This window comes from the organism of the source record quoted next, unplaced genomic scaffold (assembly GCF_019419815.1).
Source record: "Pyrus x bretschneideri cultivar Hongxiangsu unplaced genomic scaffold, Pyrus_bretschneideri_v1 Contig40, whole genome shotgun sequence".
Classification (NCBI taxonomy): Eukaryota; Viridiplantae; Streptophyta; class Magnoliopsida; order Rosales; family Rosaceae; genus Pyrus; species Pyrus x bretschneideri.
Window position 1 is genome coordinate 930,372 of NW_025999724.1, and position 23,182 is coordinate 953,553.

The 23,182-nt window shown below is 38.5% G+C and overlaps 1 protein-coding gene across 1 annotated transcript; it reads left to right on the top strand.

The window, feature by feature from the left end:
* The first annotated feature begins 730 nt into the window (after positions 1-730).
* LOC125469169 (NAC domain-containing protein 43-like) lies at positions 731-2,908 on the top strand. Its single transcript, XM_048566234.1, has 3 exons — positions 731-1,063; positions 1,188-1,468; positions 1,803-2,908. The coding sequence occupies exons 1-3, from the start codon at positions 877-879 to the stop codon at positions 2,598-2,600; spliced, it is 1,266 nt and encodes a 421-aa protein (XP_048422191.1). The 5' UTR covers positions 731-876; the 3' UTR covers positions 2,601-2,908.
* Positions 2,909-23,182: the final 20,274 nt, after the last annotated feature.

Genomic DNA, 23,182 nt, shown 5'->3' on the forward strand with positions numbered 1-23,182 from the left:
CACACTTCTTACCCTTACTGAAGAGCGGGCCAAGGACCGTTTATGAAAACCAAAGCAGCTTTGAGCTAAGTGTTGGCCTCATACATTCATACAATATGAGATTTAGAAATCAAAGGGCTTTCCCTAGAAGTTCGGCTAAAGTCATTTCCTCACATTTTTATCTTTCTCATCTAATGGGCCATGAAAGAGCAATCCCTACGCACATACCCCACTATCTGTTTTTTGTCGCGGTGGTTGCACAAAGGAGAGAGGGAGGGAGGGGGAGAGCGAGAGGGAGAGAGAGAGAATGGTCCATGGCTGTTTAATAGGTGGTTTTCTAAGGAGATTTTATGGTCGAGGGTCTCAGTTGTGGATGTGAGCTTGCGCCCTACACACTAGCGAGTTTCCCACACCGTCCTCTCTGTGGGACCCCTTGTTGATACCCACATCCATGGACCCCACGTCTTTCCACTTCTGTGTAATGTAAGGTGGGTGGTTCTTCTCGGAACATGGTGAAACTAACCCTACACTTTATAAAAATCATATGTGTACACGTGTCCCATGAGAACCAAAAGCTCAAATTTTTTCATGTATGTTCTCACCCTCCTCGTCCAACAACGTATACATATAGTACTCCCCCATAATCCTTGCGTACACTTAGTTGTTATTACATCCTCCTTCCTCTCTCTGTCTCTCTCTCTCTCTCTCTCTCAGTATATATATAGTCCTCCCCCATATTCTTTGCGTACACCAACTTAGTTGTTATTACTTCCTCTCTCTCTCTCTCTCTCTCTCTCTCTCACTTCTTCAGTACTCCATCTCATCGTTTTAACTACTTATATTATTTTCGATTCTTCAAAAGAAGATTCCAGAAACCTTTCATATTTGTTAATCAAAATGGCGCCTGAAAACATGAGCATATCTGTAAATGGGCAATCTCAAGTCCCTCCTGGTTTCAGGTTTCATCCAACCGAAGAGGAACTCTTGCAGTACTACTTGAAGAAGAAGGCTTCAAATCAGAGGATTGATCTCGATGTCATACGTGAAGTCGATCTCAATAAGCTTGAGCCATGGGATATACAAGGTACATACATACATATATATATATATATATAATAAGACGTATACATCTATGTAGTCATTTTATATTTGGAACTTATTGATTATTCATATGAATCAAAGTTTTTATAGTAATGGAATTTTTGCAGAGAAGTGTAAGATAGGAACTACACCACAGAATGATTGGTATTTTTTCAGCCATAAAGACAAGAAGTACCCGACTGGAACACGAACAAATCGTGCAACTGCTGCCGGATTCTGGAAGGCAACTGGCCGTGATAAAGTGATATGTAGCAACTGCAGGCGGATCGGTATGAGGAAGACTCTTGTGTTCTACAAAGGCCGAGCTCCCCATGGCCAAAAGTCTGATTGGATCATGCATGAATATAGACTCGACGACAATAATACTAGCAATTGCAATATCACTAATGTAAGCCATTTTGAATACCCTACAATCGTAAGTTAATAACGTCATTTTTTATGAGAAATGATTTTCATATGCCCATTTTATTATCTCCATGTACTCCTACTTATGAATGACCTTTTATCGAATAAACAAAAGAAATTCAAGGGACAGTTTGAACAGGAATGTGTAGAAGGAGAAACATGATATGCAAAAAACATTGTCCTCCTTAATTATGTTTTACATCTAAGAGTTTTTTCTCGACTACCACTTGTCATGGAATGTGTTGTACAAAAACTGGACATCCAAACATCTTTCTGACAATAAACGATGCTTATGTATGTTTCATTCATATGATCAGGTACCCACAGTTGTGGGAGATGCAGCACAAGAAGAGGGATGGGTGGTTTGCCGAATTTTCAAGAAGAAAAGCCTCCACAGAAGTTTGAGCAGCCCAATTTTGAGTCCTACTACATCCATCACATCGGAAACAAAAAGTGGCCAATCACTGTTTGATTCGTGTCCCGAGGGAGCTTTGGAGCCAATAATTCAATACATGGGAAGGGCATGCAAGGAAGAAGAGAATGAAGCCTACATTTGCAATAATAGCACAAGATTTAACCTCCAACCAATCAACACAGGCATTAGTAATACTATTAGTCATATTGGCTTCCATGAGAGGTTCTTGAAACTTCCGACCCTAGACAGCCCAAACTCCACAAGCAGCCAGGATTGTTACCAACCAAACATTCATGAGGAGATGATGGTCACAGAGGTTAATAACAACCAGGTGAGTCCATTCACTGATCATCACCAAAACATGGATTACCATGCACACCACATGGACTCAGGACTCACCAACTGGGCAGCTTTAGACCGCCTTGTGGCTTCACAACTCAATGGACAAACCGAGACCTCTAGGCAATTAGCTTGTTTCATCACTGACCCCCACAACACTATTTCTTATGACAATGATGATCATGATCATGAACTTCAATTACGAAGTACCCTACGAGGATCGTTGTCTTCACCCAACAAATCCTACCAGGCCACACACGACTACAACAACAGCGCGATCGACCTGTGGAATTTCGATCGACAATCATTGTCGTTGTCATCCTCCGACACGCTGTGCCACGTGTCGAACGGTCCTATATAACGGAACAACCCGATATCATATAATATCATATAAGAATGTTATCTAGTCCGTCCAAGTCAAAGAAATATATAATTACAAGCACAGTAGTATAAACATATATGTTAGATAAATAAAGTTTGTTTTGGAGTTTTAGATGGGATGGCGTTGTCAAATTACCATTATTCGCTTAATATTAATTTTTGTCACTGTTCATGTCAAGAATCATATATATTACAAGGGGTGGTGACTCTGAGTGGAGTACTACTAGTAGTCTTAGTATACTGATTATTATCTCTTTCCAAATGCAATAATAATTCTCACTTTTTTTTAATCTTGTAAGATGATATTCAAGTTGGTGATGGACCATATAATCATCATCATCAATTAATCTTTCTGTCACGTGGTTTGTCGGTTTGTTTGCGGATATCGAGCCCCATGGCTCAACCTATCAATCCTCTCATCACTGTAACTCAAGGGTTCATGTACATGATCACAACTCATAGAGAGAGAGAGAGAGAGAGAGAGAGAGAGAGAGAGAGAGTTGCCCTACTTTTAAGAAGTCAAAATGGAACGGAATCATATAGAGAGAAACGTAAGATTTGCATCTTTGTCTCGTCATCAAAGAAGAGGAAAATAAAAGAATTTGTAATGAAAATAGGTTGACGGAGAGGGAGTTGAGTACTAATTAGTACTGGTAGGGATATGATGACACCATTGTGGGAAAATTGTATGTTTTGACTCTTTCCCTTTGTTGAATGACACCATTGTGGTTTCGTCTTGGAGTATGTCGTATTCAAGCGATCAGTGCGATGAAAGTTTTTTTCTTTTTTCTTTCAGTAGGGCATAAAGACGTTCGTGCGTCTCTCAAGTTAACATTTGTGCCTGTTTGTTTATATATACACGATGTTAATTAGGTCATTTCTTATCTTATGCTCTTGGATTTAACCTAGCTTTGAAAGATATGGTATGAAAGCTAAATCAGTTGTGTATGAAGTCCTGGGTAGATACTCAAACCTAATAGGAATTTAGCAAAGCGAAATCACTAATATTTGACATGAAGCCATGTAATTAATAACTTAAACAAACTAACTTCAAATACAAATAACCTGATTTGATCGGAACAAACCTACTTGACTAGGATTATATGCCTTTGTTTTCTGACCAAAAAAAGAAAGGATTATATAGATGCAATTCGATTATATACCTAGTCAAGTAGGTTTGATGTGGATGTAAGATGATATGCAAGATGATATGTAAGATGAACTTAAAACATAAATTCAAATACGACATGATGCAATTCGATTACCCAACTTCGTTTTAAATTTACCAAAACTTGGCATGGTAGAACAACAGTGCAACGTAATATAATGCCAAACCAATTAAGCATTGTTTCGAGAGAATTTTCCAAGATGAAAATTTCAAATACATGCACGTCCAATGTCCAATGATGCAACACACGTACATGTATGATCGAGTGGTGTGACACATATGATCTAAAGGAGTTCAAATCTTTTGCATCTAAAAAAGACTGCAGCCTCCCTCCGGCCACTCTAAATACGTGACACCTCTCCACTTACACATCTTAATTGTGTTAACTCCTCTTTTTTCTCCTAAATTTAAAAACAAAAAAACAACCAAGCGTCTGTCATTCTTATCGACTAAACCCACCCCCACCACTTCTTCGCTCGCTACATGACTATGTCCCCTTCAATGCTGACCCTTCCTCCTTTGCCACCGAGTCCTTCTTGCTTGACAAGATCTGTCACATCCTGGCCCGGGTGGGACCACTTCCCGGGCCCGCTTCCACTACCGTAGCACGATATTGTCCGCTTTGGGCTTACCATTCCCTCACGGTTTTGTTTTTGAGAACTCACGAGCAACTTCCCAGTGGGTCACCCATCATGGGAGTGCTCTAGCCCTCTTCTCGCTTAACTTCGGAGTTCCTACGGAACCCGAAGCCAGTGAGCTCCCAAAAGGCCTCGTGCTAGGTAGGATGGGAATATACATTTAAGGATCAGTCCCCTGGGCGATGTGGGATGTCACAATCCACCCCCCTTAGGGGCCCGACGTCCTCGTCGGCACATACGCGACCAGGGTTAGGCTCTGATACCAAATTGTCACATCCCGGCCCGGGGCGGATCACTTCCCGGGCCCGCTCCACCACTGTAGCACGATATTGTCCGCTTTGGGCTTACCATTCCCTCACGGTTTTGTTTTTGGGAACTCACGAGCAACTTCCCAGTGGGTCACCCATCATGGGATTGCTCTAGCCCCCTTCTCGCTTAACTTCGGAGTTCCTACGGAACCCGAAGCCAGTGAGCTCCCAAAAGGCCTCGCGCTAGGTAGGGATGAGAATATACATTTAAGGATCACTCCCCTGGGCGATGTGGGATGTCACAATCCACCCCTCTTAGGGGCCCGACGTCCTCGTCGGCACACACGCGGCCAGGGTTAGGCTCTAATACCAAATTGTCACATCCCGGCCCGGGCGGGACCACTTCCCGGGCCCGCTCCACCACCGTAGCACGATATTGTCCGCTTTGGGCTTACCATTCCCTCACGGTTTTGTTTTTGGGAACTCACGAGCAACTTCCCAGAGGGTCACCCATCCTGGGAGTGCTCTAGCCCTCTTCTCGCTTAACTTCGGAGTTCCTATGGAACTCGAAGCCAGTGAGCTCCCAAAAGGCCTCGTGCTAGGTAGGATGGGAATATACATTTAAGGATCAGTCCCCTGGGCGATGTGGGATGTCACAATCCACCCCCCTTAGGGGCCCGACGTCCTCGTCGGCACATACGCGACCAGGGTTAGGCTCTGATACCAATGTCACATCCTGGCCCGGGTGGGACCACTTCCCGGGCCCGCTTCCACTACCGTAGCACGATATTGTCCGCTTTGGGCTTACCATTCCCTCACGGTTTTGTTTTTGAGAACTCACGAGCAACTTCCCAGTGGGTCACCCATCATGGGAGTGCTCTAGCCCTCTTCTCGCTTAACTTCGGAGTTCCTACGGAACCCGAAGCCAGTGAGCTCCCAAAAGGCCTCGTGCTAGGTAGGATGGGAATATACATTTAAGGATCAGTCCCCTGGGCGATGTGGGATGTCACAAGATCGCCTACCGATCCAACTCCAATGGCCTCCTCAAAGTCCAGCACGACATGATCGCCGTCAAAAACTACGAGGACAAGTACTGGCACGACCTATTTGACTCCCGCATTAGCAAGACCACCTGGCCTTATGGCTCCGACATCTGGAGCAAGGAGTTAGTCCTACCGGAGATCGACAACAAGACCACCAAATATTTTTGTTTGTAATTGTAACCTATCACCACAATATTTTTGTTTGTAAGTTTGTAAGATGTCAAGTGATGGTATTATTTCATGTATTATAACATAAATGAATTGATAATACTTATATGGTACAATCACATTGTATTCTTTTAGACTAGTTTCAAGTCTTTCAATATAATACACTTCTCTGTAAATATTGGAATACTCCAATAATTAGAGTATTTCTCTTCAGTTCATTGCTGCAGGCTCACTCTCCTTGGATAACTCAAAATGGTAATTTCGCTGATTCGATGTATATCCCAATATTAATTAGAAGTGAAGGGATGAAGACTTATAGCTCTAGTAGTAGTCTATATTTGACCTTAATTACACCCATGTCTACGTTTATATATTATTTCCCCTTAAGCCTTTTCTGTACGCAAAGCAAATATTTACAAGCATTGGGCATTGTAAATCAATAAAGTAATTGACCAAAAACACCAAAAATAATTATTGTATTATTGAATCTTATTCCATCCAAATTATAGTATTTTATGTTAACTTATCAGAAATGTGTATGAGGACAAAGAAAATACTTGCACTAAAGAAATAAAAATATAAGCGATTCTCATCTTAAAATTAGTATTTAAATACTCTTGCAGTATGTTTACTTACTTATTCAGAAATGTGCATGATATTTGAATTTGTTAGATATGGATAAACATACCCTCTTAATGATGATACCTAGTTGAAACTGAAAATAAGACATATTTTAAACGTGACATCCGTTGTAGGCCTATTTAACCAAGCTATTCTAAAGGAATAGAGAGAAAGGGTCGGTGGCAGTGAGAGAGAGAAGAAAGAGATTTAATTGTGAGGTGTATGTTGTATCACCCCATTGTGCCTTTATTTATAGTAGTAGGATGGTAAAATCCTTACTCTTTTAGGATTACAACTCTTAATATGTAATCAACTTCTAATAAGAATATAAGAGATATTCCTAGATTCACTAGGATTTACACAATCACATTCATATTCTAAATATGACTGCAACACTCCCATTTGAGTGTTTAAATACTCAACAAACCATTGCATCAGATCTTTAGCATATAAGGTAGAATAGTTGATGAAGTCGGCGGCACAACAAGTGAATGCGAGTCTCAAATTTAAGAAAGTATGCATTGGTAGTAAAACTCACAAAACCTCGCTATGGTAAAACCCAAGGTATGGGGAAAACCTATAGACTAAGGAGAAAAGTGGGAAGTATGCATAATGTCTAAAACAAACGTCAAACGAGACGAAAGTAGTGAACTCAACGAAGTATGATCATTCCAAGATGGGTGCCTCGTTAAAACCTCATTTGGTAGCAAAAACCCAGTGGGAAAAATACTCCTAATCATAGGAAAAAGAGTACATTAAGATCAAGTGAGTATGCTTCATGATACTCCCCCTGAGTTAGACATAACTTCTAAATAAGAAAACTACAAATAATTCAATTCAAATAATTTACGCATACCGATTCCTTGGACGAGCTTCTAAAAAGTAGACTTAGGTAATGACTTGGTGAAGAGATCGGCTAGGTTATCCCAGGAACAGATTTGCTTGACTTCAATGTTTTGATGTTGTTGCTGGTGAGAATAAAAAAACTTCGACGTTGTATGCCTGGTGTTGTCTCCCTTGATATATCCCTTCTTTAACTGCTCGATACATGTTACATTGTCTTCAAAGATCGTCGTAGGAAGGCCAACAATGAAAGTAAGACCACTAGTGCTTTGAATATATTCCATAACTGCTTTCAACCAAAAGCACTCACGCGATGCTTCATGCAGGGCGAGAATCTCAACATGGTTCGAAGAAGTCGCAACTAGCATTTGGTTGGTAGACCTCCAAGATATAGCGGTGTCTTTAACAGTAAAGACATAACTCGTTTGAGAACGTGCCCTATGTAGGTTATACAGATATCTAGTATTTGCATGACCAATAAGGAGAAAATCAATCTGAGAACTGAGGGGGGTGACAACACTCGAAGATTCGTGGGTATAGAACAAGCCTAAATCTGTCGTACCATTGAGGTAGTGGAAAATGTCTTTAACACCATTTCAGTGCCTATGTGTGGGCGCATTGTTGTATCTTGCCAAAATATTAGCAGGGAATGAGATGTCAGGTCTAGTGCATTAAGCCAAGTACAATAAAGCCCCAATTGCACTTAGGTATGGAACTTCAGGTTCCAAAATCTCTTCATCATCCTCCTTTGGACGGAAGGATCTCGTTTAGCATTTAATGTCCAAATGACCATAGGTGTACTCGAAGGCTTCGCTTTATCCTCATTAAAACATCGCAACACCTTCTGGGTGTAGTTCGATTGATGTAATAGGATTCCATCCGAACAATGCTCGATCTCCAAGCCTAGACAATATCGAGTTTTCTCAAGATCTTTCATCACAAATTCCGATTTCAAGTGCGCGACAATTTCCTCAAGCTCTGCAGAAGTTCCAATGAGGTTCATGTCATCGACATAAACTGCAACGATTGTAAATTCAGAATGTGACTTCTTTATGAACATACATAGCATAATTCGTTGTTCATATAACCTTGACTTGTCAAATATTCATTCAAACAGTTATACCACATCTGCCCAGATTGTTTCAATCCATAGAATGACTTCCTTAATCTAACAGAGAGAGTGTTCCGTGGTCTAGAACTATTTGACCCAGTTAATGGAAGTCCTTCTGGAACTTTCATGTATATTTCCATATCTAGATCTCCATAGAGATACGCGGTTATCATGCCCATAAGCTACATATTTAGTTTTTTGGAAACTACCAAACTGATTAGGTAGCGAACGTTATAACGTCCATTATGGGAGAATACGTCTCCTTGTAATCAATCCTAGGGCGCTGAAAGAAGCCTTGTGCTACGTGGTGTGCTTTGTATCGCTCTATTTCAAACTTCTCATTACGTTACCTCAAGAAAACCCACTTGTAGCCAATGGCCTTCATGCATGGTAGAGTTGGAGCTACAGGCCGAAACACCTTACGTTTCACGAACAAATCGAGTTTGACCTAGATTGCTTGTTTCCAATTTGACCAATCTGTTCTACGTCGGCATTCATCAACGAAAAGTGGTTCAATGTCATCACTAAGAATGATGTCAGTAGCTACTGAGTACACAAATGCATCGTCGACGATCATCTCATTCTGATTCCAAACTTCACCCAATACTGCTTAGTGGACCGAAATCTTGCAATTCTCAAGAGGCCAGTTTGTCTTGTCTAAGACATCACCATATTCTAGAATAACCTCATGCATTGGAATGGATGAGTGAGCGATGTTCGAATCCAAACTAGGGTCATCAGTTGGTGCCGATTTCCTCTTCTGGGGTTATGAATCCTTTGAAACAAGGGGTCTGCCACGCTTTAAGGTTGGAGCAGATGATTGCCTAGCTACTAATGTACCGAGCCATGTGGAAAGTACGGGCTTCAACCTTAAAGGATGGTCTAGCTTTACAGGTGCGTTTGCAGTAGGTATATATGATCTGGTCACCTTTGCTAGATCAGTAAAAGCATCTGGCATGCTCTGAGCAATGCGCTGAAGATCTATAATTCTAAGCACTTCAGTTTCAGACTGAGTAGTGCGAGGATCTAAATGAGACATAATAGGAGCACACCATGACAATTCGTGGCATTCTCCAGGAACGTTAGCATACTTATCTCCCCCTAACGACGGGAAGACTGTCTCATCAAAGTGACAATTCGCAAAACATGCGGTAAGAGATCTCCTGTCAAGGGTTCTAAATAGCGAACAATTGATGGCGAATCATAACAGATATAAATTCCTATTTTTCTCTGAGGACCCATTTTGGTACGTAGTGGTGATGCTATTGGCACATAAACTGCACACCCAAACATTCATAAATGCGAGACGTCGAGCTCGTATCTAGTAACCAACTGTAACGATGAATATGGTTGGGTAGCGGTGGGCCTCAGACGGACTAACATAGCTATGTGTAATATTGCATAGCCTCAGGCAAATACCGGCAGTTTGGTTTGCATAACCAAAGTCCGAGCTATCAATTGAAGGCGCTTTATGAAAGCTTCTGCCATGCTGTTTTGGGTGTGAACATGGGGTACAAGATGTTCCACTTTAATTCCCACTGACATGCAATAATCGTCAAAGGTCTATGACGTAAACTCTCTAGCGTTATCCACTCAAATCGACTTGATTGGATAATCAAGGTGGTGAGCCCTTAAGTTAATAATTTTTGCTAGGAGTTTCACAAATGCGACATTGCATATGGATAACAGGCAAACATGTGACCATCGTGTCGATGCATCAACGAACACCATAAAGTATCTAAATAGTCCACATGTTGGTTGGATAGGTCCACAAATATCCCCTTGAATCCTCTGAAGAAACTTGGGAAGGTCATGAATAATCTTTGTAATTGAAGGTTCAGTATTCAACTTCCCTAAAGAACACGTTTTGCATGGTGAAAATCCAACGTGGAAAGGTAATTGATGCCTATGAGATGATTTGAGGATACAGCATATCATGTCACGTCTGGGATGTCCCAAACGGTCATGCCAAAGCAGCAAAGTGATCTGGAACTTAGGCATAGGGTCGGCCACATGGTGGGCTTCTATGCCGCTAGTGGCTGGGATATACAACCCACTTGGGAGACATTTCAACTTTTCATGAATACGCTTCTGGCCATATTCATACGAAATGATACAAAGAAATTCAGAACCATTATCTTCAGTGGTTTCAACATGATATTGATTATCTCGAATATCTCTAAAACTTAGCAACGTTCTTCAGGAACGTGAAGAATAGAGGACCTCTACTATACCATTGGACAACAAGATACGGGCCCTTCCGTATCCTTCAATCAGGTTGGATAAGCCTGAGAGAGTTGTTAGAGATGCTTTCTTAGGTACAAAGTTAGTAAAATAGTGTCATTCATGCAATATGGTGTGCGTGGTAGCACTATCAAGTAGACAACTAACTTCCTCACTAGACATATACCTAGAAATAAATTGATTGAACTGGTCACATGCATAAATATAATTCCATTCATTCAATTAATCAATTCAAGAAATAATTCCATAACATAACCATCCATAATTCAAAATAAACCAAAACCAAACAAATGATTCCAAAAACTTAGAAAAATTGTTCAAAATTAAACCATAATACTAGAAAAATAGAGGGGAGGGTCCAGCCACTCCTAGTGGGTTCAGCCACTAGGGGTAAAACACCCTAAAACATGTCTAAAATATATTCGTCCATAAGAGTTGTTGCCTCCTGAAAATCTGATATCTCTATGGATGTAGTAGCATCTTCTGGATGCTCCACATGTGCAAAGTTAGACTCACAACAGGAATGATACATGGCGATGGCCTCTAGGGTAGCTCGGTATACGCATTACCAATGATTCCTTAATCCATAGCGGTAACACATGTCCATTTCAGTGGAAGCCGATTGAACGAGAGTTTTTCCCTTATTCTTGAAGTTTGGGGTCTTAGGGGCAAGGGGTAGGTGCTGTTGGGTCACATTTCCTCATTTGGGTGGGTATTGACTCTGTGGACATTGGGCCCGTGGTGGAGCTTGCCACCCATTGCCACAATCATAACGATTCTTGAGTCATTTATGCTCCTAGAATGTGTCATATACACTTCAGGCGCGGCGTTCGAGCCAGTCAGTCGAGTCTGATGATTCTTCATCAAAAACTGGTTCTGCTTTTCAGTGAGAAGTAAGACAGAGATCAAATTCAAAATGTTAGTGAACGTATGTGCCCTGTATTATTGCTGCAGGACAATATTGGTGGCATGGAAGGTCGAATAGGTCTTCTCCAAGAGATCTGATTCGATTAGTTTCATTTTACAGAACTTTAGAAATGATCGGATTCGACAAACTTTAAAGTTGTATTCATTCGTGGACTTAAAGTCCTAGAAGCGAAGATACTGCCAATCATGTCTTGCTGCAGACAAGTAGATGTCTTTCTGGTGATTGAAACGGTCGGCCAGAGCAAGCCAGAGGGTGCGTGGGTCCTCCTTAATGAAGAGTTTTAAATGAAGATCATTGCATTAGCTTTTTGAGCTTTGTCGACGGGTTTGTCATCGGTAGGTGCCTTGATGGTGGCTTTAATGCTCTTTGTAGTAAGATGGAGCTTCATGTCTTAAACTCACTTCAGTAGTTTCTTCCAAATACTTCCAGAATGATGAAGTTGAGCTTGTTCAAGTTCGACATGTCCCTAAAACAAAGGGTACAACAAAAACGTGATTAGTCATATGGCAATCCATAGACATATAGCATACAACATTCGAGTTCTATAGACATGTATTGGTTTAATTTATGCATGAAAGCTACAAATTTCATGTGGTAAGTTTTAAATGAAAACTTCAGGTTTCAAAGGCACTAAATATGAAACTACATGTTCAATTTAGTTTTATGAACGATTAGTTCATAAAGGAGAGGTTCCTACAAGAAACACAAAATGCAATATGCTAATTTAAGTATAGTGGATTTGAGTTTCTTCGAGAACTCAAGTGTGAGAGCATTGAGACTATGAAATTATGTCAACGGTTCAAAGTATAAAAATAAATTATTGAATCATTTATGTCCAAAATTGATCTTTAGGTCAATAATTTTGGATTCATTTTCAGATTAATGGACTGCAAGTCACTTTTAATTAATTTAATAGATCGGGACTAAATAAGGTCGATCGTGGAAGCAAAATAATTTAGGATAAAGGCCATGTAGATTCGGCTATATGCCTATTAGGTCTCGGGAAGGGCTACAAGCCTCGGGCCAAGTTGATTTGGGGAGCCCAACATCATTAGGCTAGGGCAGGTGCACGGGGCAAGCTCAAAGGCTTATTGGTGTACGAGGTAACCTTATCCGAAGCTGGGTTTCGATTTTGGGCTGCAGAGACAAGCCCAACCATCTAGGCTGGCTTATAGTGTCGCAGACCGTGGCAAGATCAAGCCCAGTAAGTTGTGGGCTATGCTAGAGTAGGCTTGAATGGATCGAGGCTTCAAGCTCATGTCAGGGACAAACCCAGCATGCTTCTGGTATGCGGGTTTGTGCTCGAGTTGGACCAGGGCTGCAGGCCCGTGTAGCAGACAGTCCAAGCTAAAGCCTAGTTGGGTCAGAAAGAGGCAGCAAGCACAGAGGGTTGCGCACATGGTCCATGGTGTCAAACGACATCATTCCCTACGCGGCCAGGCTTCAGGGCAGCACGGTGGTCCGTTGATGATACCACGGTGGTGTTGTGGCGGCAATGTTAAGACGGCAGTGCCACATAGTTCCAATTTGTTAGACTTCTCTAGGGTTTGAAAAAGCCTAACATGCTTCTAATTTATTTATATGCATTGACTCACAATTCCACATAGCAATTTCATTGCATAATGCATGAAACATATATATATATATATATATATATATATATATATATATATATTGGAAGGAAAATATAAACATAGAGGGTTCATGCATCATGGAGAATGTTTTCATGATTCAAGGTCGTTTCAAATATCTTCCTTTATTTTAAGCATACCTGATTGGGAGAAAACAAATAAGAGCCTTGAATTTTGTGGAAGATAGCCTCCTCCTACGATCCGTCAGTTCCTCATCTTCTGGTAAGTGCATGCTGATAACGTGTTATAAGCCTATTTAACTGAGCTATTCTAAGGGAATAGATAGAGGGGACTGACCACAGTGCGAGAGAGAAGAAAGAGATTTAATTGTGAGGTGTATGTTGTATCACCTCATTGTGCCTTTATTTATAGTAGTAGGATAGGTAAAATCATTACCCTTTTAGGATTAAACCCCTAATAGGAACAAAAGAGACATTCCTAGATTCACTAGGATTTACATAATCACATTCTTATTCTAAATGACTGCAACAACATCTACTCTTTCTTTTTTCTTTTCTTGTTTGTTAGTAAACGAAGAGTATATCAAGAATAGAATGATATCTATACCTTGTATTATCATCTATGATAAGGAAGCATTCCATCAAAACGACATGTGATCAACAATGTGGAGTAATTAATTCAATTCTCATTTTTTACTTACCTATTCTCAAGGTCTCTGATTCCCTACTTTCTTATTGTTTAGTATCCGATATTTACATTAGATAGAATTTAATTATAGTGTATTGTTCTCAACCAAACTTAAAATTTAAATGTAGGAAATTGAAAGAAGTTATGGTTTCATCATAAAACTAATTAATGAGAGAATATCGGTTCAAGACTTTATAAGGACACGCAAGGTTCTTGATTTATTGATGTGAAATACACACTTTCTACATGGCCCCTCACGTGTGGGTCATTTAAATCTAGCTAACACGTAGACAACACATATTGAGTAACAGGGAGCACGTTTGGCAGCCGTTAGGCTTCCACGCTTGAGTCAATTTGCTATGATACCATGAAGAAAATTAACGTTTAACTATAATATCAATTGACAATACAAAAAATAGCCTAGCACCATAAAACCAATTTAAAATGGAGAATTCACTCCCAACAAAAATCCTAACACAATCAATACCCCTAATTATGTTGCTAATGACTGGCAAATGATCCTAACTGCTGGTCTGCTAGGATAGTTTTGCACCAAGTTCACCATGTTCGAACTCATGCGTCCTAATCCTGAATAATGAATATTTCCTTTTTGTCCGATGGTTTTGCAAGGACTATTAATTAGTCTCAGCTGGGAGGGTGGGACGATGGGACAAATAAATACTCCAAAGAATGTGATTAGAGCACAATTAATTACTAGATCTTACAAGTCCAAATTCTATGCTGGTTAAGACTCGTATCCCCAAACTATATTCGTATCTCAAGTTCTCAACTGCTACTTAAATTAATCCTTAGTCTCGCTTGTCTCTTCCATTGTCCATTTAGCTTTTTTATGCATGCACTAATTTTAAAACCTAAAAGTTGACAAACAACCATGATAAGGACTCAAAAAACATGAAACAGAAGTGAATGGAGACTCACCAGTAGCCTGGCACAGAGAAGGTACACAAAAAAGGAAGATTAATTGGGGGACAAAGAACATGGCATTAAAGGTTCCAAAAAAAAAAAAAAGAACATGGCATTAATCGTCAAGTGGTCACACTCACACTCAGCCTCCAGCGTACATGTACATTATCAGCCGATTGACATCATTATATATATAATACAACATTCATTATCGTACTCATAATAATGCCTGGAGAACGGATTATTCCAACAGAAACAAAGGTGTACATTGAAATTAAGGAATTTCATTTGATAGAAGGAGTGATTGATTTGAATATTAGAAACAGTGACATGAATCAAATGGGACTGTATAAGCTTTAATTTTTGCCAATTAGCATGAATAATCATTTTTTGATATTTGGTTTCAAGGTCACGTTGGTCGTTATGTCACTGTTATCTCGTCATTATTAAAAATGATCATTTCTACAACTAAATGTTAAAAAATGATCATTCCTGTTAATTGCTCCTTAATTTATTGGTCATGCATACATGATTTTGTCAAATAATTTAGAGGCCATTGAGAGGCCAACATAGGTCTTGCCTACCCTCACTCTTCTACCTTTCTAAATAATTTAGTATTATCCTTATTTTTTGTGTGGTAACTTAAAATTATACTTCTTTTAGTTACACAAAACTCTTAAATTTTATTCACTGATTAATAGTTAAAAACAAGAGTTCATATTTTTCTTTTCAATTCCAATTGGACTCATTTTAAAACTAAAATTTAACATCTAATTTATAAACAAATCAATAAATCCTAAAATTAAAATCCAAAGTGGTTTAGTTTTATTAAAAACAAAAATTCTAACACATTATCCAACCAAACAATAATAAACTTTGAGCTCCCCCCCCCCTGAAATTTCATATATTTTGTCCTCCAAATTCTCAACCCACAACTTATTAAGGTTTGTAAATCTCTCTATCACATCCTGGCCCGAGCCCCCACCATATCTCGGGCTCGACTCCACCATAGCACGATATTGTCCGCTTTGGGCCCTGACCACGCCCTCACGGTTTTGTTTCTAGGAACTCACACGAGAACTTCACAGTAGGTCACCCATCCTGGGAATGCTCTCACCCTTTTCTCGCTTAACTTTGGAGTTCCGATGGAACCCAAAGCCAGTGAGCTCCCAAAAGGTCTCGTGCTAGGTAGAGATGAGAATATACATATAAGGCTTAAAGGATCCTCACCCCTGGGCGATGTGGGATCTTACAATCCACCCCCTTTAAGGGCCCAACGTCCTCGTCGACACACTTCCAGCCAGGGATTGGCTCTGATACCAAATTGTCACATCTCGGCTCGGGCCCCCACCACATCCTGGGCTTGACTCCACCGTAGCACGATATTGTCCACTTTGAGCCCCGCTACACCCTCACGGTTTTGTTTCTGGGAACTCAAACGAGAACTTCCCAGTGGGTAATTGTCATATCCCAGCCCGAGTCGGGATGTGAGAATTTGGTATTAGAGCCAATCTCTGGCCGGAGGTGTGCTAACGAGGACGTCGAGCCCTTAAGGGCGGTGGATTGTAACATCCCACATCATCCAGGGGAGTGGATCCTGTAAGCCTTATATGTATATTCCCATCTCTACCTATCACGAGGTCTTTTGGGAGCACATTGGCTTCGGGTTCAATAAGAACTCCAAAGTTAAGCGAGTAATGCGCAAGAGCAATCCCATGATGGGTGACCCACTGAGAAGTTCTCGTGTGAGTTCCCACAAACAAAATCGTGACAGCGTGGTCGGGGCCCAAAGCAGATAATATTGTGCTACGGTGGAGTCGAGCCCAAGATGTGGTGGGGGCCCGGGCCGGGATGTGACATCTCTGTCTTTTTAACTTTTTTCCAAATTTTTAAAATTTTGAAATATTTTGTTCTCCAAATTTCGAATCCATTCTTCTCACTTTTATGTTCTATAAATCGATTCTATATTGAATTGGGGTGGTACTAGAGAGACTGTCTACTTAAACCATATTTTGAGACCACATGATGTGGTAGTTAATGGTTGGACTACTTCTTTAAATCATTAAAGAAGAAATCCAATTATCAATCGCCACAATGTAGGTGACACACCCCGATCAAAATCAAGGCATGTTGGCCGTCACGCCTTGATTTTGGTTGGGGTGTGTCAATAGGCCTCCAATATATAGTCTAAAAACATGGTCTCCTTGACATTTTCATTGACTTAATATTAGAAGGTTAGTTTCTCTAAATCCTCTTTACTTTTTATTAATTATTTTCAATATTACCTTGATATTTGAAGGTTAATTTCAACATGAAAAAAAGCATTTAGCACCTCAACAAATTTAATTAACTCACAACTCCAAGCATATATTCTACTCATTTGTAAATACTATCTATTTATTTAATTTTTTTAACATTTATGTGAGGCCCCTCCTAACTTAAAAGTTAAAATCATGGCTCCGCGACTGACAAATCATATGCATCTCTAATACTTTCATTTCTGAATCATTCACATCCGTTTTAACGGTTAAGAATTAAACCTTTTATTTTATTTTTTATTTTTATGTTTTTAAAGCAAATACGTACAGTAAAATCTCTGTTTAGCCATAATACCCAATTTATAACTATAGAGGTTTACAAGATCAATTTTAAAAAAATTAGCACTTTTACAAGATCAATTAATCATCAAAATCCCAAAAATCAAATGATTTAAAAAATTACTAAAATCAAAAACCAAAAAACAAAAATCCCAATCGTTCTCATAAAAGAAAGAAAATACTATAAATCTATGGAACAATACAAAGATGAAGGATAACGAGAGGAGGAAAGAGAGAAGTACGAAATAAGAAATAGGAGATAAAGGGACGAAAAAAGAAAGAGGAGATGAGAGAGACAAAGATAGTTGTAGGAAGAAGAATGAGAGAGAGAGAGAGAGAGAGAGAGAGAGAGAGGTACCGAAGAAAAAAGAAGAGAGAAAAAGAGAAGTACCGAAGAAAAAAGAAGAGAGAGAAAGAGAAAAATAAGAAGATAGAGACTCATATGTCAAACATAGAGGTGTAAAATTATAAATTCAAGCCACTTAGTACTACAGTTTAGTAATATTCATGTTTATTTATAAGTGAGATGTCTTATGTTTGATTCTCGCCAAATGTGAATTTGAACCACATTATTGCTAGCCCATTGTGAGGCTAAACTCATCCATTCCCCCTTAGTGTAGATAATATCGTTTGTTAAAAAAAAAATTATAAATTCAAAAACAATTAAAAATTAACCATATCATCATCTGCCACATGGATAAATTTTGTCCCTCGACGAAATAAATTAAAAATGTTCTCTCTCTCTGTGTAAAATATAGTCTTCTAATTTGTTTATACGTGAAATTTTTCTCAAGTCGTTACCTGATTTTTTTAATGATTACAAGAAATTATTGCTTTATAGAGAATGTTTTACTGTAGTAACAACAAAAATATTTTGAGAAAATGAAAATTCTCAACACCTGTATTTTTATCTCCTTTTTTCTTTATTTCTTAAATTATCAATAATTTTGGGAAAATAAATGCTCAAAAGCATATCCTTATAACAGAAAAAGATTATGTATATATACGACTCATTTTCTTACCTGGATAAAGCAACATTTATGTAAATTTAGCTTGTGCATGCATTAGGCATATTGAGTTAAGTTAGTTTGTGCAGGTTTAATCAGAAATCTTGTAGCCATTGACAGTACCTTTTCCAGCTCTTGTTTACTTGTAGTTGTCAAGCAAAATTATATTAGAAAATAAGTCGGAAAGTCCAATTCAGAAACTCCTTTTAGGAGATTCTTCTTGTATCTGAAATATTCACTTCGCTACATCAAAATCAGTAAATAAATTCCTTCAAACAAAAACGACATTAAAAATTCTGGAAATTAATTCTTTCTCTCCATGTTTATCATGATCTAATGACAGCTGAGATTGCAGGTGGTATTTTTCCATCAACTTTTTCAAGAAGACAGACATGCCAACTAAAGGCCTATACCTTTTTATCTACATCTCATCCATAGCCAATCCATAGACATCCTATTAATAATTTCAGTGGCTAATTTTCTCTCCGAGTCATATGCATGCATGGTGTGACTATCGCGTCTCTCTTTTTCTTTTCAATAAAGCCTAATAAAACATGCTGCATTGGAAACTTATCGCCAAAATGGCTACATTGCTCCATCCTTCCTCGCTGGAAATGTGATCATGCAAGATCAATATGAAGAAAATGGTAGCCGGGGGGGTTTTTTTCTTTTTTTTTTTTGGGGGGGGGGGGGGGGGGGGGGGGGGGGGGGGGCGGGGAGTGGGGGGTTGGGGGAAGGGTGGGGGTGGTGGGGGGGTTGTGGTGGTTGGGGTGGTACAGTACTCTTAGTCTGTGTGTATCGCCAAAACTATAGTATTACAATTTTATCGAGACAAATATAAGTATCCAGGAACTGTTATTAACATTCCAAAAATCTTATTCTACATTCCTCATAAGTGTCCAATTATAGAAAATTTGGAGTGCAAAATAAGATTTTTAGAGTGCCAATAATAATTCCTTAAGTATCGAACTCACAACTTTGAACTAGTACATATGAAATCTACTCCGGTAAATTAAGATGGTATTAATATTTTATTTTTTAATTAAATAATTCACAAACTACATCCGTTCATGGCATAAAAATTAGTTCACCAGTCAATTACCACAATGCCCCGTGATAACTAATTAATAAGGTGCAGAGTCTAACTGCGTCGAGGGATTCGCCGACTACCCCACATAACCAACCAGTTGATATCTATGCCATCATGCTCGCCAGGCATAAAATGGTTGTTGGCCATGACTGCATCAGTGAGCCTCCCTTGCTGTCGATCTCAGCCATGATTTTTCCAAATTCATCATCACGATGAAATGGGACAACTAATTTGTAATGTCAAACACCAACAAAATTCACTAGTTGGTGAAGTGGGGCAGTCCACTGGAGGCAAGATGTTACGTCTGGATCGAAATAGCAGCACATACAATAAATGTAATTTGTTGATGAAATCATGGATTTAGAATTTGAGAGGTCATGCCTCTAGAAAGCTAATCCCCTTTTTGAAAAACAAGGGCACATGAGAATCAAATCGCAGACGTATCAATTTGATGGGATTTTAAGGTGGGAAATTGAAGCCAAAGCCTTTTTGCCAATCAATTTCTTTAATTTCTTGAATTAATCATATTATAAATCCAAATTTTCTATGAAAGAAGTGTATTACTTTCTTAATTTTTAGTCACTTAATTTAGAAACAGATATTCTCCTCTCACTAACTACAAGACCACAAGAAAACATGAGGTTTAGTTGAAGAGGTTGTTGAAGTTCAGATATATCCTACACTCGACACGTGATTTGTAAGAGATTCCCTTCGAACTTTATGATGAACTGATCAAAAAGTTGTTGAAGTTCAGACATATAATTATCGGCCAGTAATCAAAAGTGAAGACGTCATTTCATTCGCAATATATAATTATTAGTTCGTGTTGAGAATGAGTTTCATATTGATGGAAGAAGCGATTTTGTGTGAGCCTATAAGTAAGTTAGACCACTTCTCATATGCCTAATTGGTTTTATAGTGGAACCTCAATATTTTGCATGGTATAAGAGCATATTGTCCCGTATGTGAAGTCCGACAGCCACACGAGCTCCACATCACCCTATTGTGTTATAAATGTGTTAAGCTTAAAAATTCGTCAGAAGTGAGGAGGTGTGTTGAGAATGAGTCTTACATTGATGAGAGAAGGGATTTTGCATGAGCTTATAAGTAAGTTAGGCTACTTCTCATATGCCAATTGGTTTTATGATGAAATCTCAACTTTCTTCAATTCACAGTATTTAGAAGTTCCTGCTTAAGAGCTTTTGTAAATTTTTATTTTCTTTTGCATCTTTTATTTTTATTTATTTTTTAATTTTAAGTAGTAATATATTCTAGGCTATACTAAGACAAAGAAAAATAATTTGAATTTATGACGCAGTAAGTTAAGATGAAAACTCTATTCCATGAGATGATCAACCACTTGCGCTTCTCTGTAACTATTTATTATGCAATTTTATTAAAGCGCATCATTTTATTCAGACTTTCTACTCATGAGTACTTTAAAGGTTCTATCTGCATGTATGCATGGATGGGTTTTTTTAACAAATTTCTAATAATTGGTGTTATTTGCTAAGCAAAAGGATACGGATGTCACAATACAAAGAAAACTACAAACAAATAAACACAAAAGAATGTTTGGTGTGTGTTTTATTAAGTGATCACAGCTAGCTTCCAGATTCTAATTGTTGTTTTATTAGGTGTTATATCAAATCGATGTAGCGTGGAACAATGCATATGGGAATTTGGCTTGGATTTTAGTAGGGTCACAAGGGGACACAAATTCTTAAATTCAAAGAGGGATCCAAGCACAGGAGACTATTTGATGGTTGTGGCCCTGTGGGGAAAATATATTTATTTGGGCTTCATATTTCTTGGGTTTCAAATAGTTTGGGCCAAGTTTTTAAGCAAACTCTACTTTGTTTGGACTTATAATTTGTTTATGCTTCAATATTATTCTTTTCAGCTAGAAAAAATATATATAGTTGTACAACTTTAATCACAGTAAATCTAGTATACCTATTAAGGAATGGAATCCTCAATACAATTAATTACAATTTACATTTCTATTTTTAACTCCCCCTCAAGTTATAAATAGGGAAAATTTTTGAAATGTCAAATGAATTTGTTAGCATTTTTCAATTTGTCATATAAACTAAAATTTTAAGCAAATTGTCATACCAAATTTTTGAGATCATTAATTTGTCATCTCTCCCTAACTCTGTTAAGTTTCCCATCCAATATAAATCATGTGCATTGCACATGACTTGTGTTTAGGGTTATTTCTGTCATTCTAATACCTTACTTCCCTTTTATTAAGTTGTATTCGACAAAAAACTGTAGGGTTTCTCAGGCAATGGAACAATATTTTCTATATGATAGCAATGAAATGATCATGCAATGCACTCTCTTCTGGTTATTCCAAATATGTAATGATACATAAGTGGGAGTTTGCATTTTAGCATGTCACGAAGACATAATTTCATACGGGCTCTATAAATAAGAAACAGGTTGAGGTTTTGTATCATAAATGGAGTTGTATATGCATATGTGCTAAAGAAAAGTAAATAATAATAATAATAAGGGTTTGTACTAAATAAAAGTAAAAGACTTGTGAAAAGATGCTAAAATGATCTAAATAACCTTGAACACAAGTCATGTGCGAGGCACATGACTTATATTGGATGGAAAATTTGACGGAGTTGAGGTGAGATGACAAATTAATGATTTTGTAAAGTTGGTATGACAAATTGCTTAAAATTTTAGTTTATATGACAAATTGAAAAATATGAACAAATTCATATGACATTTCAAAAAAAAATCCCTTATAAATATTGAACATGCACAACTTGATCACAAGTTTTGTAAATATCCTATTTGACATTGCTCTTTAAGACATCCACAACTTGATCTTCCAACTTGACTCTTGGTATCTCAATAATCTGTCATCCTAACTTATCCTGGATGAAGAACCCATCTACTTCCACATGCTTCGTTCAATCATGATGAACTAGATCAGCTGCGATCTCACATGCAGCTTTATTGTCACAATACAACTCCATGGTCTTTTTCGGACTATATCTCAAATCCATCAAGATATTTTGTAACCAAAGTATTTCAATAGTTCCCAAAAAAGCTCCTCTGTACTCTGATTCAACACTCTAGCGAGCAACAACATTTTTTTTCTTACTCCTCCAAGTAACCGAATTACCTTCCACAAATGTGAAGTAACCTAATGTAATCGCATGTCATCAATTGACCTACCCAATCAGGATCTATATACACTTTAACCTCTAAATGAACATTCTTTTAGAACAACATCCCTTTACCTAGAATTGACATTTCATATCATAAAATTTGCATCAATGCATCCATATGTTGCCCCTTAGATCATGCAAAAATTGGCTTACCACACTTGAAGCATAAGGCGTACAAGCCATATACTTCAATCTTCGTACCGACCTTTTATATCTCTTCTTATCACATGGTAGTTGATATGGATCATACCACAACTTTAAACCTTCTTCCTAGCATATCAACTGGTTGACAGGTTGACATTCCAGTCTCATGTAATAAAGCAAGAGAATATTTCCTTTGTAACAGAAAGATATCGTTCTTCGCACATGTCACTTTAATACCCAAGAAATTCTTTAGTAGACCAATATCTTTCATCCCAAATTCTCGTGCCAAATAGCTCTGCAATGCTTGTCGCTCCT

Coding starts and splice junctions, on each gene's coding strand:
- LOC125469169 (XM_048566234.1), top strand. CDS start 877: ATGGCGCCTGAAAACATGAGCATATCTGTAAATGGGCAATCTCAAGTC. Junction 1,064..1,187: donor TGAGCCATGGGATATACAAG/GTACATACATAC, acceptor GAATTTTTGCAG/AGAAGTGTAAGATAGGAACT. Junction 1,469..1,802: donor GCAATTGCAATATCACTAAT/GTAAGCCATTTT, acceptor TCATATGATCAG/GTACCCACAGTTGTGGGAGA.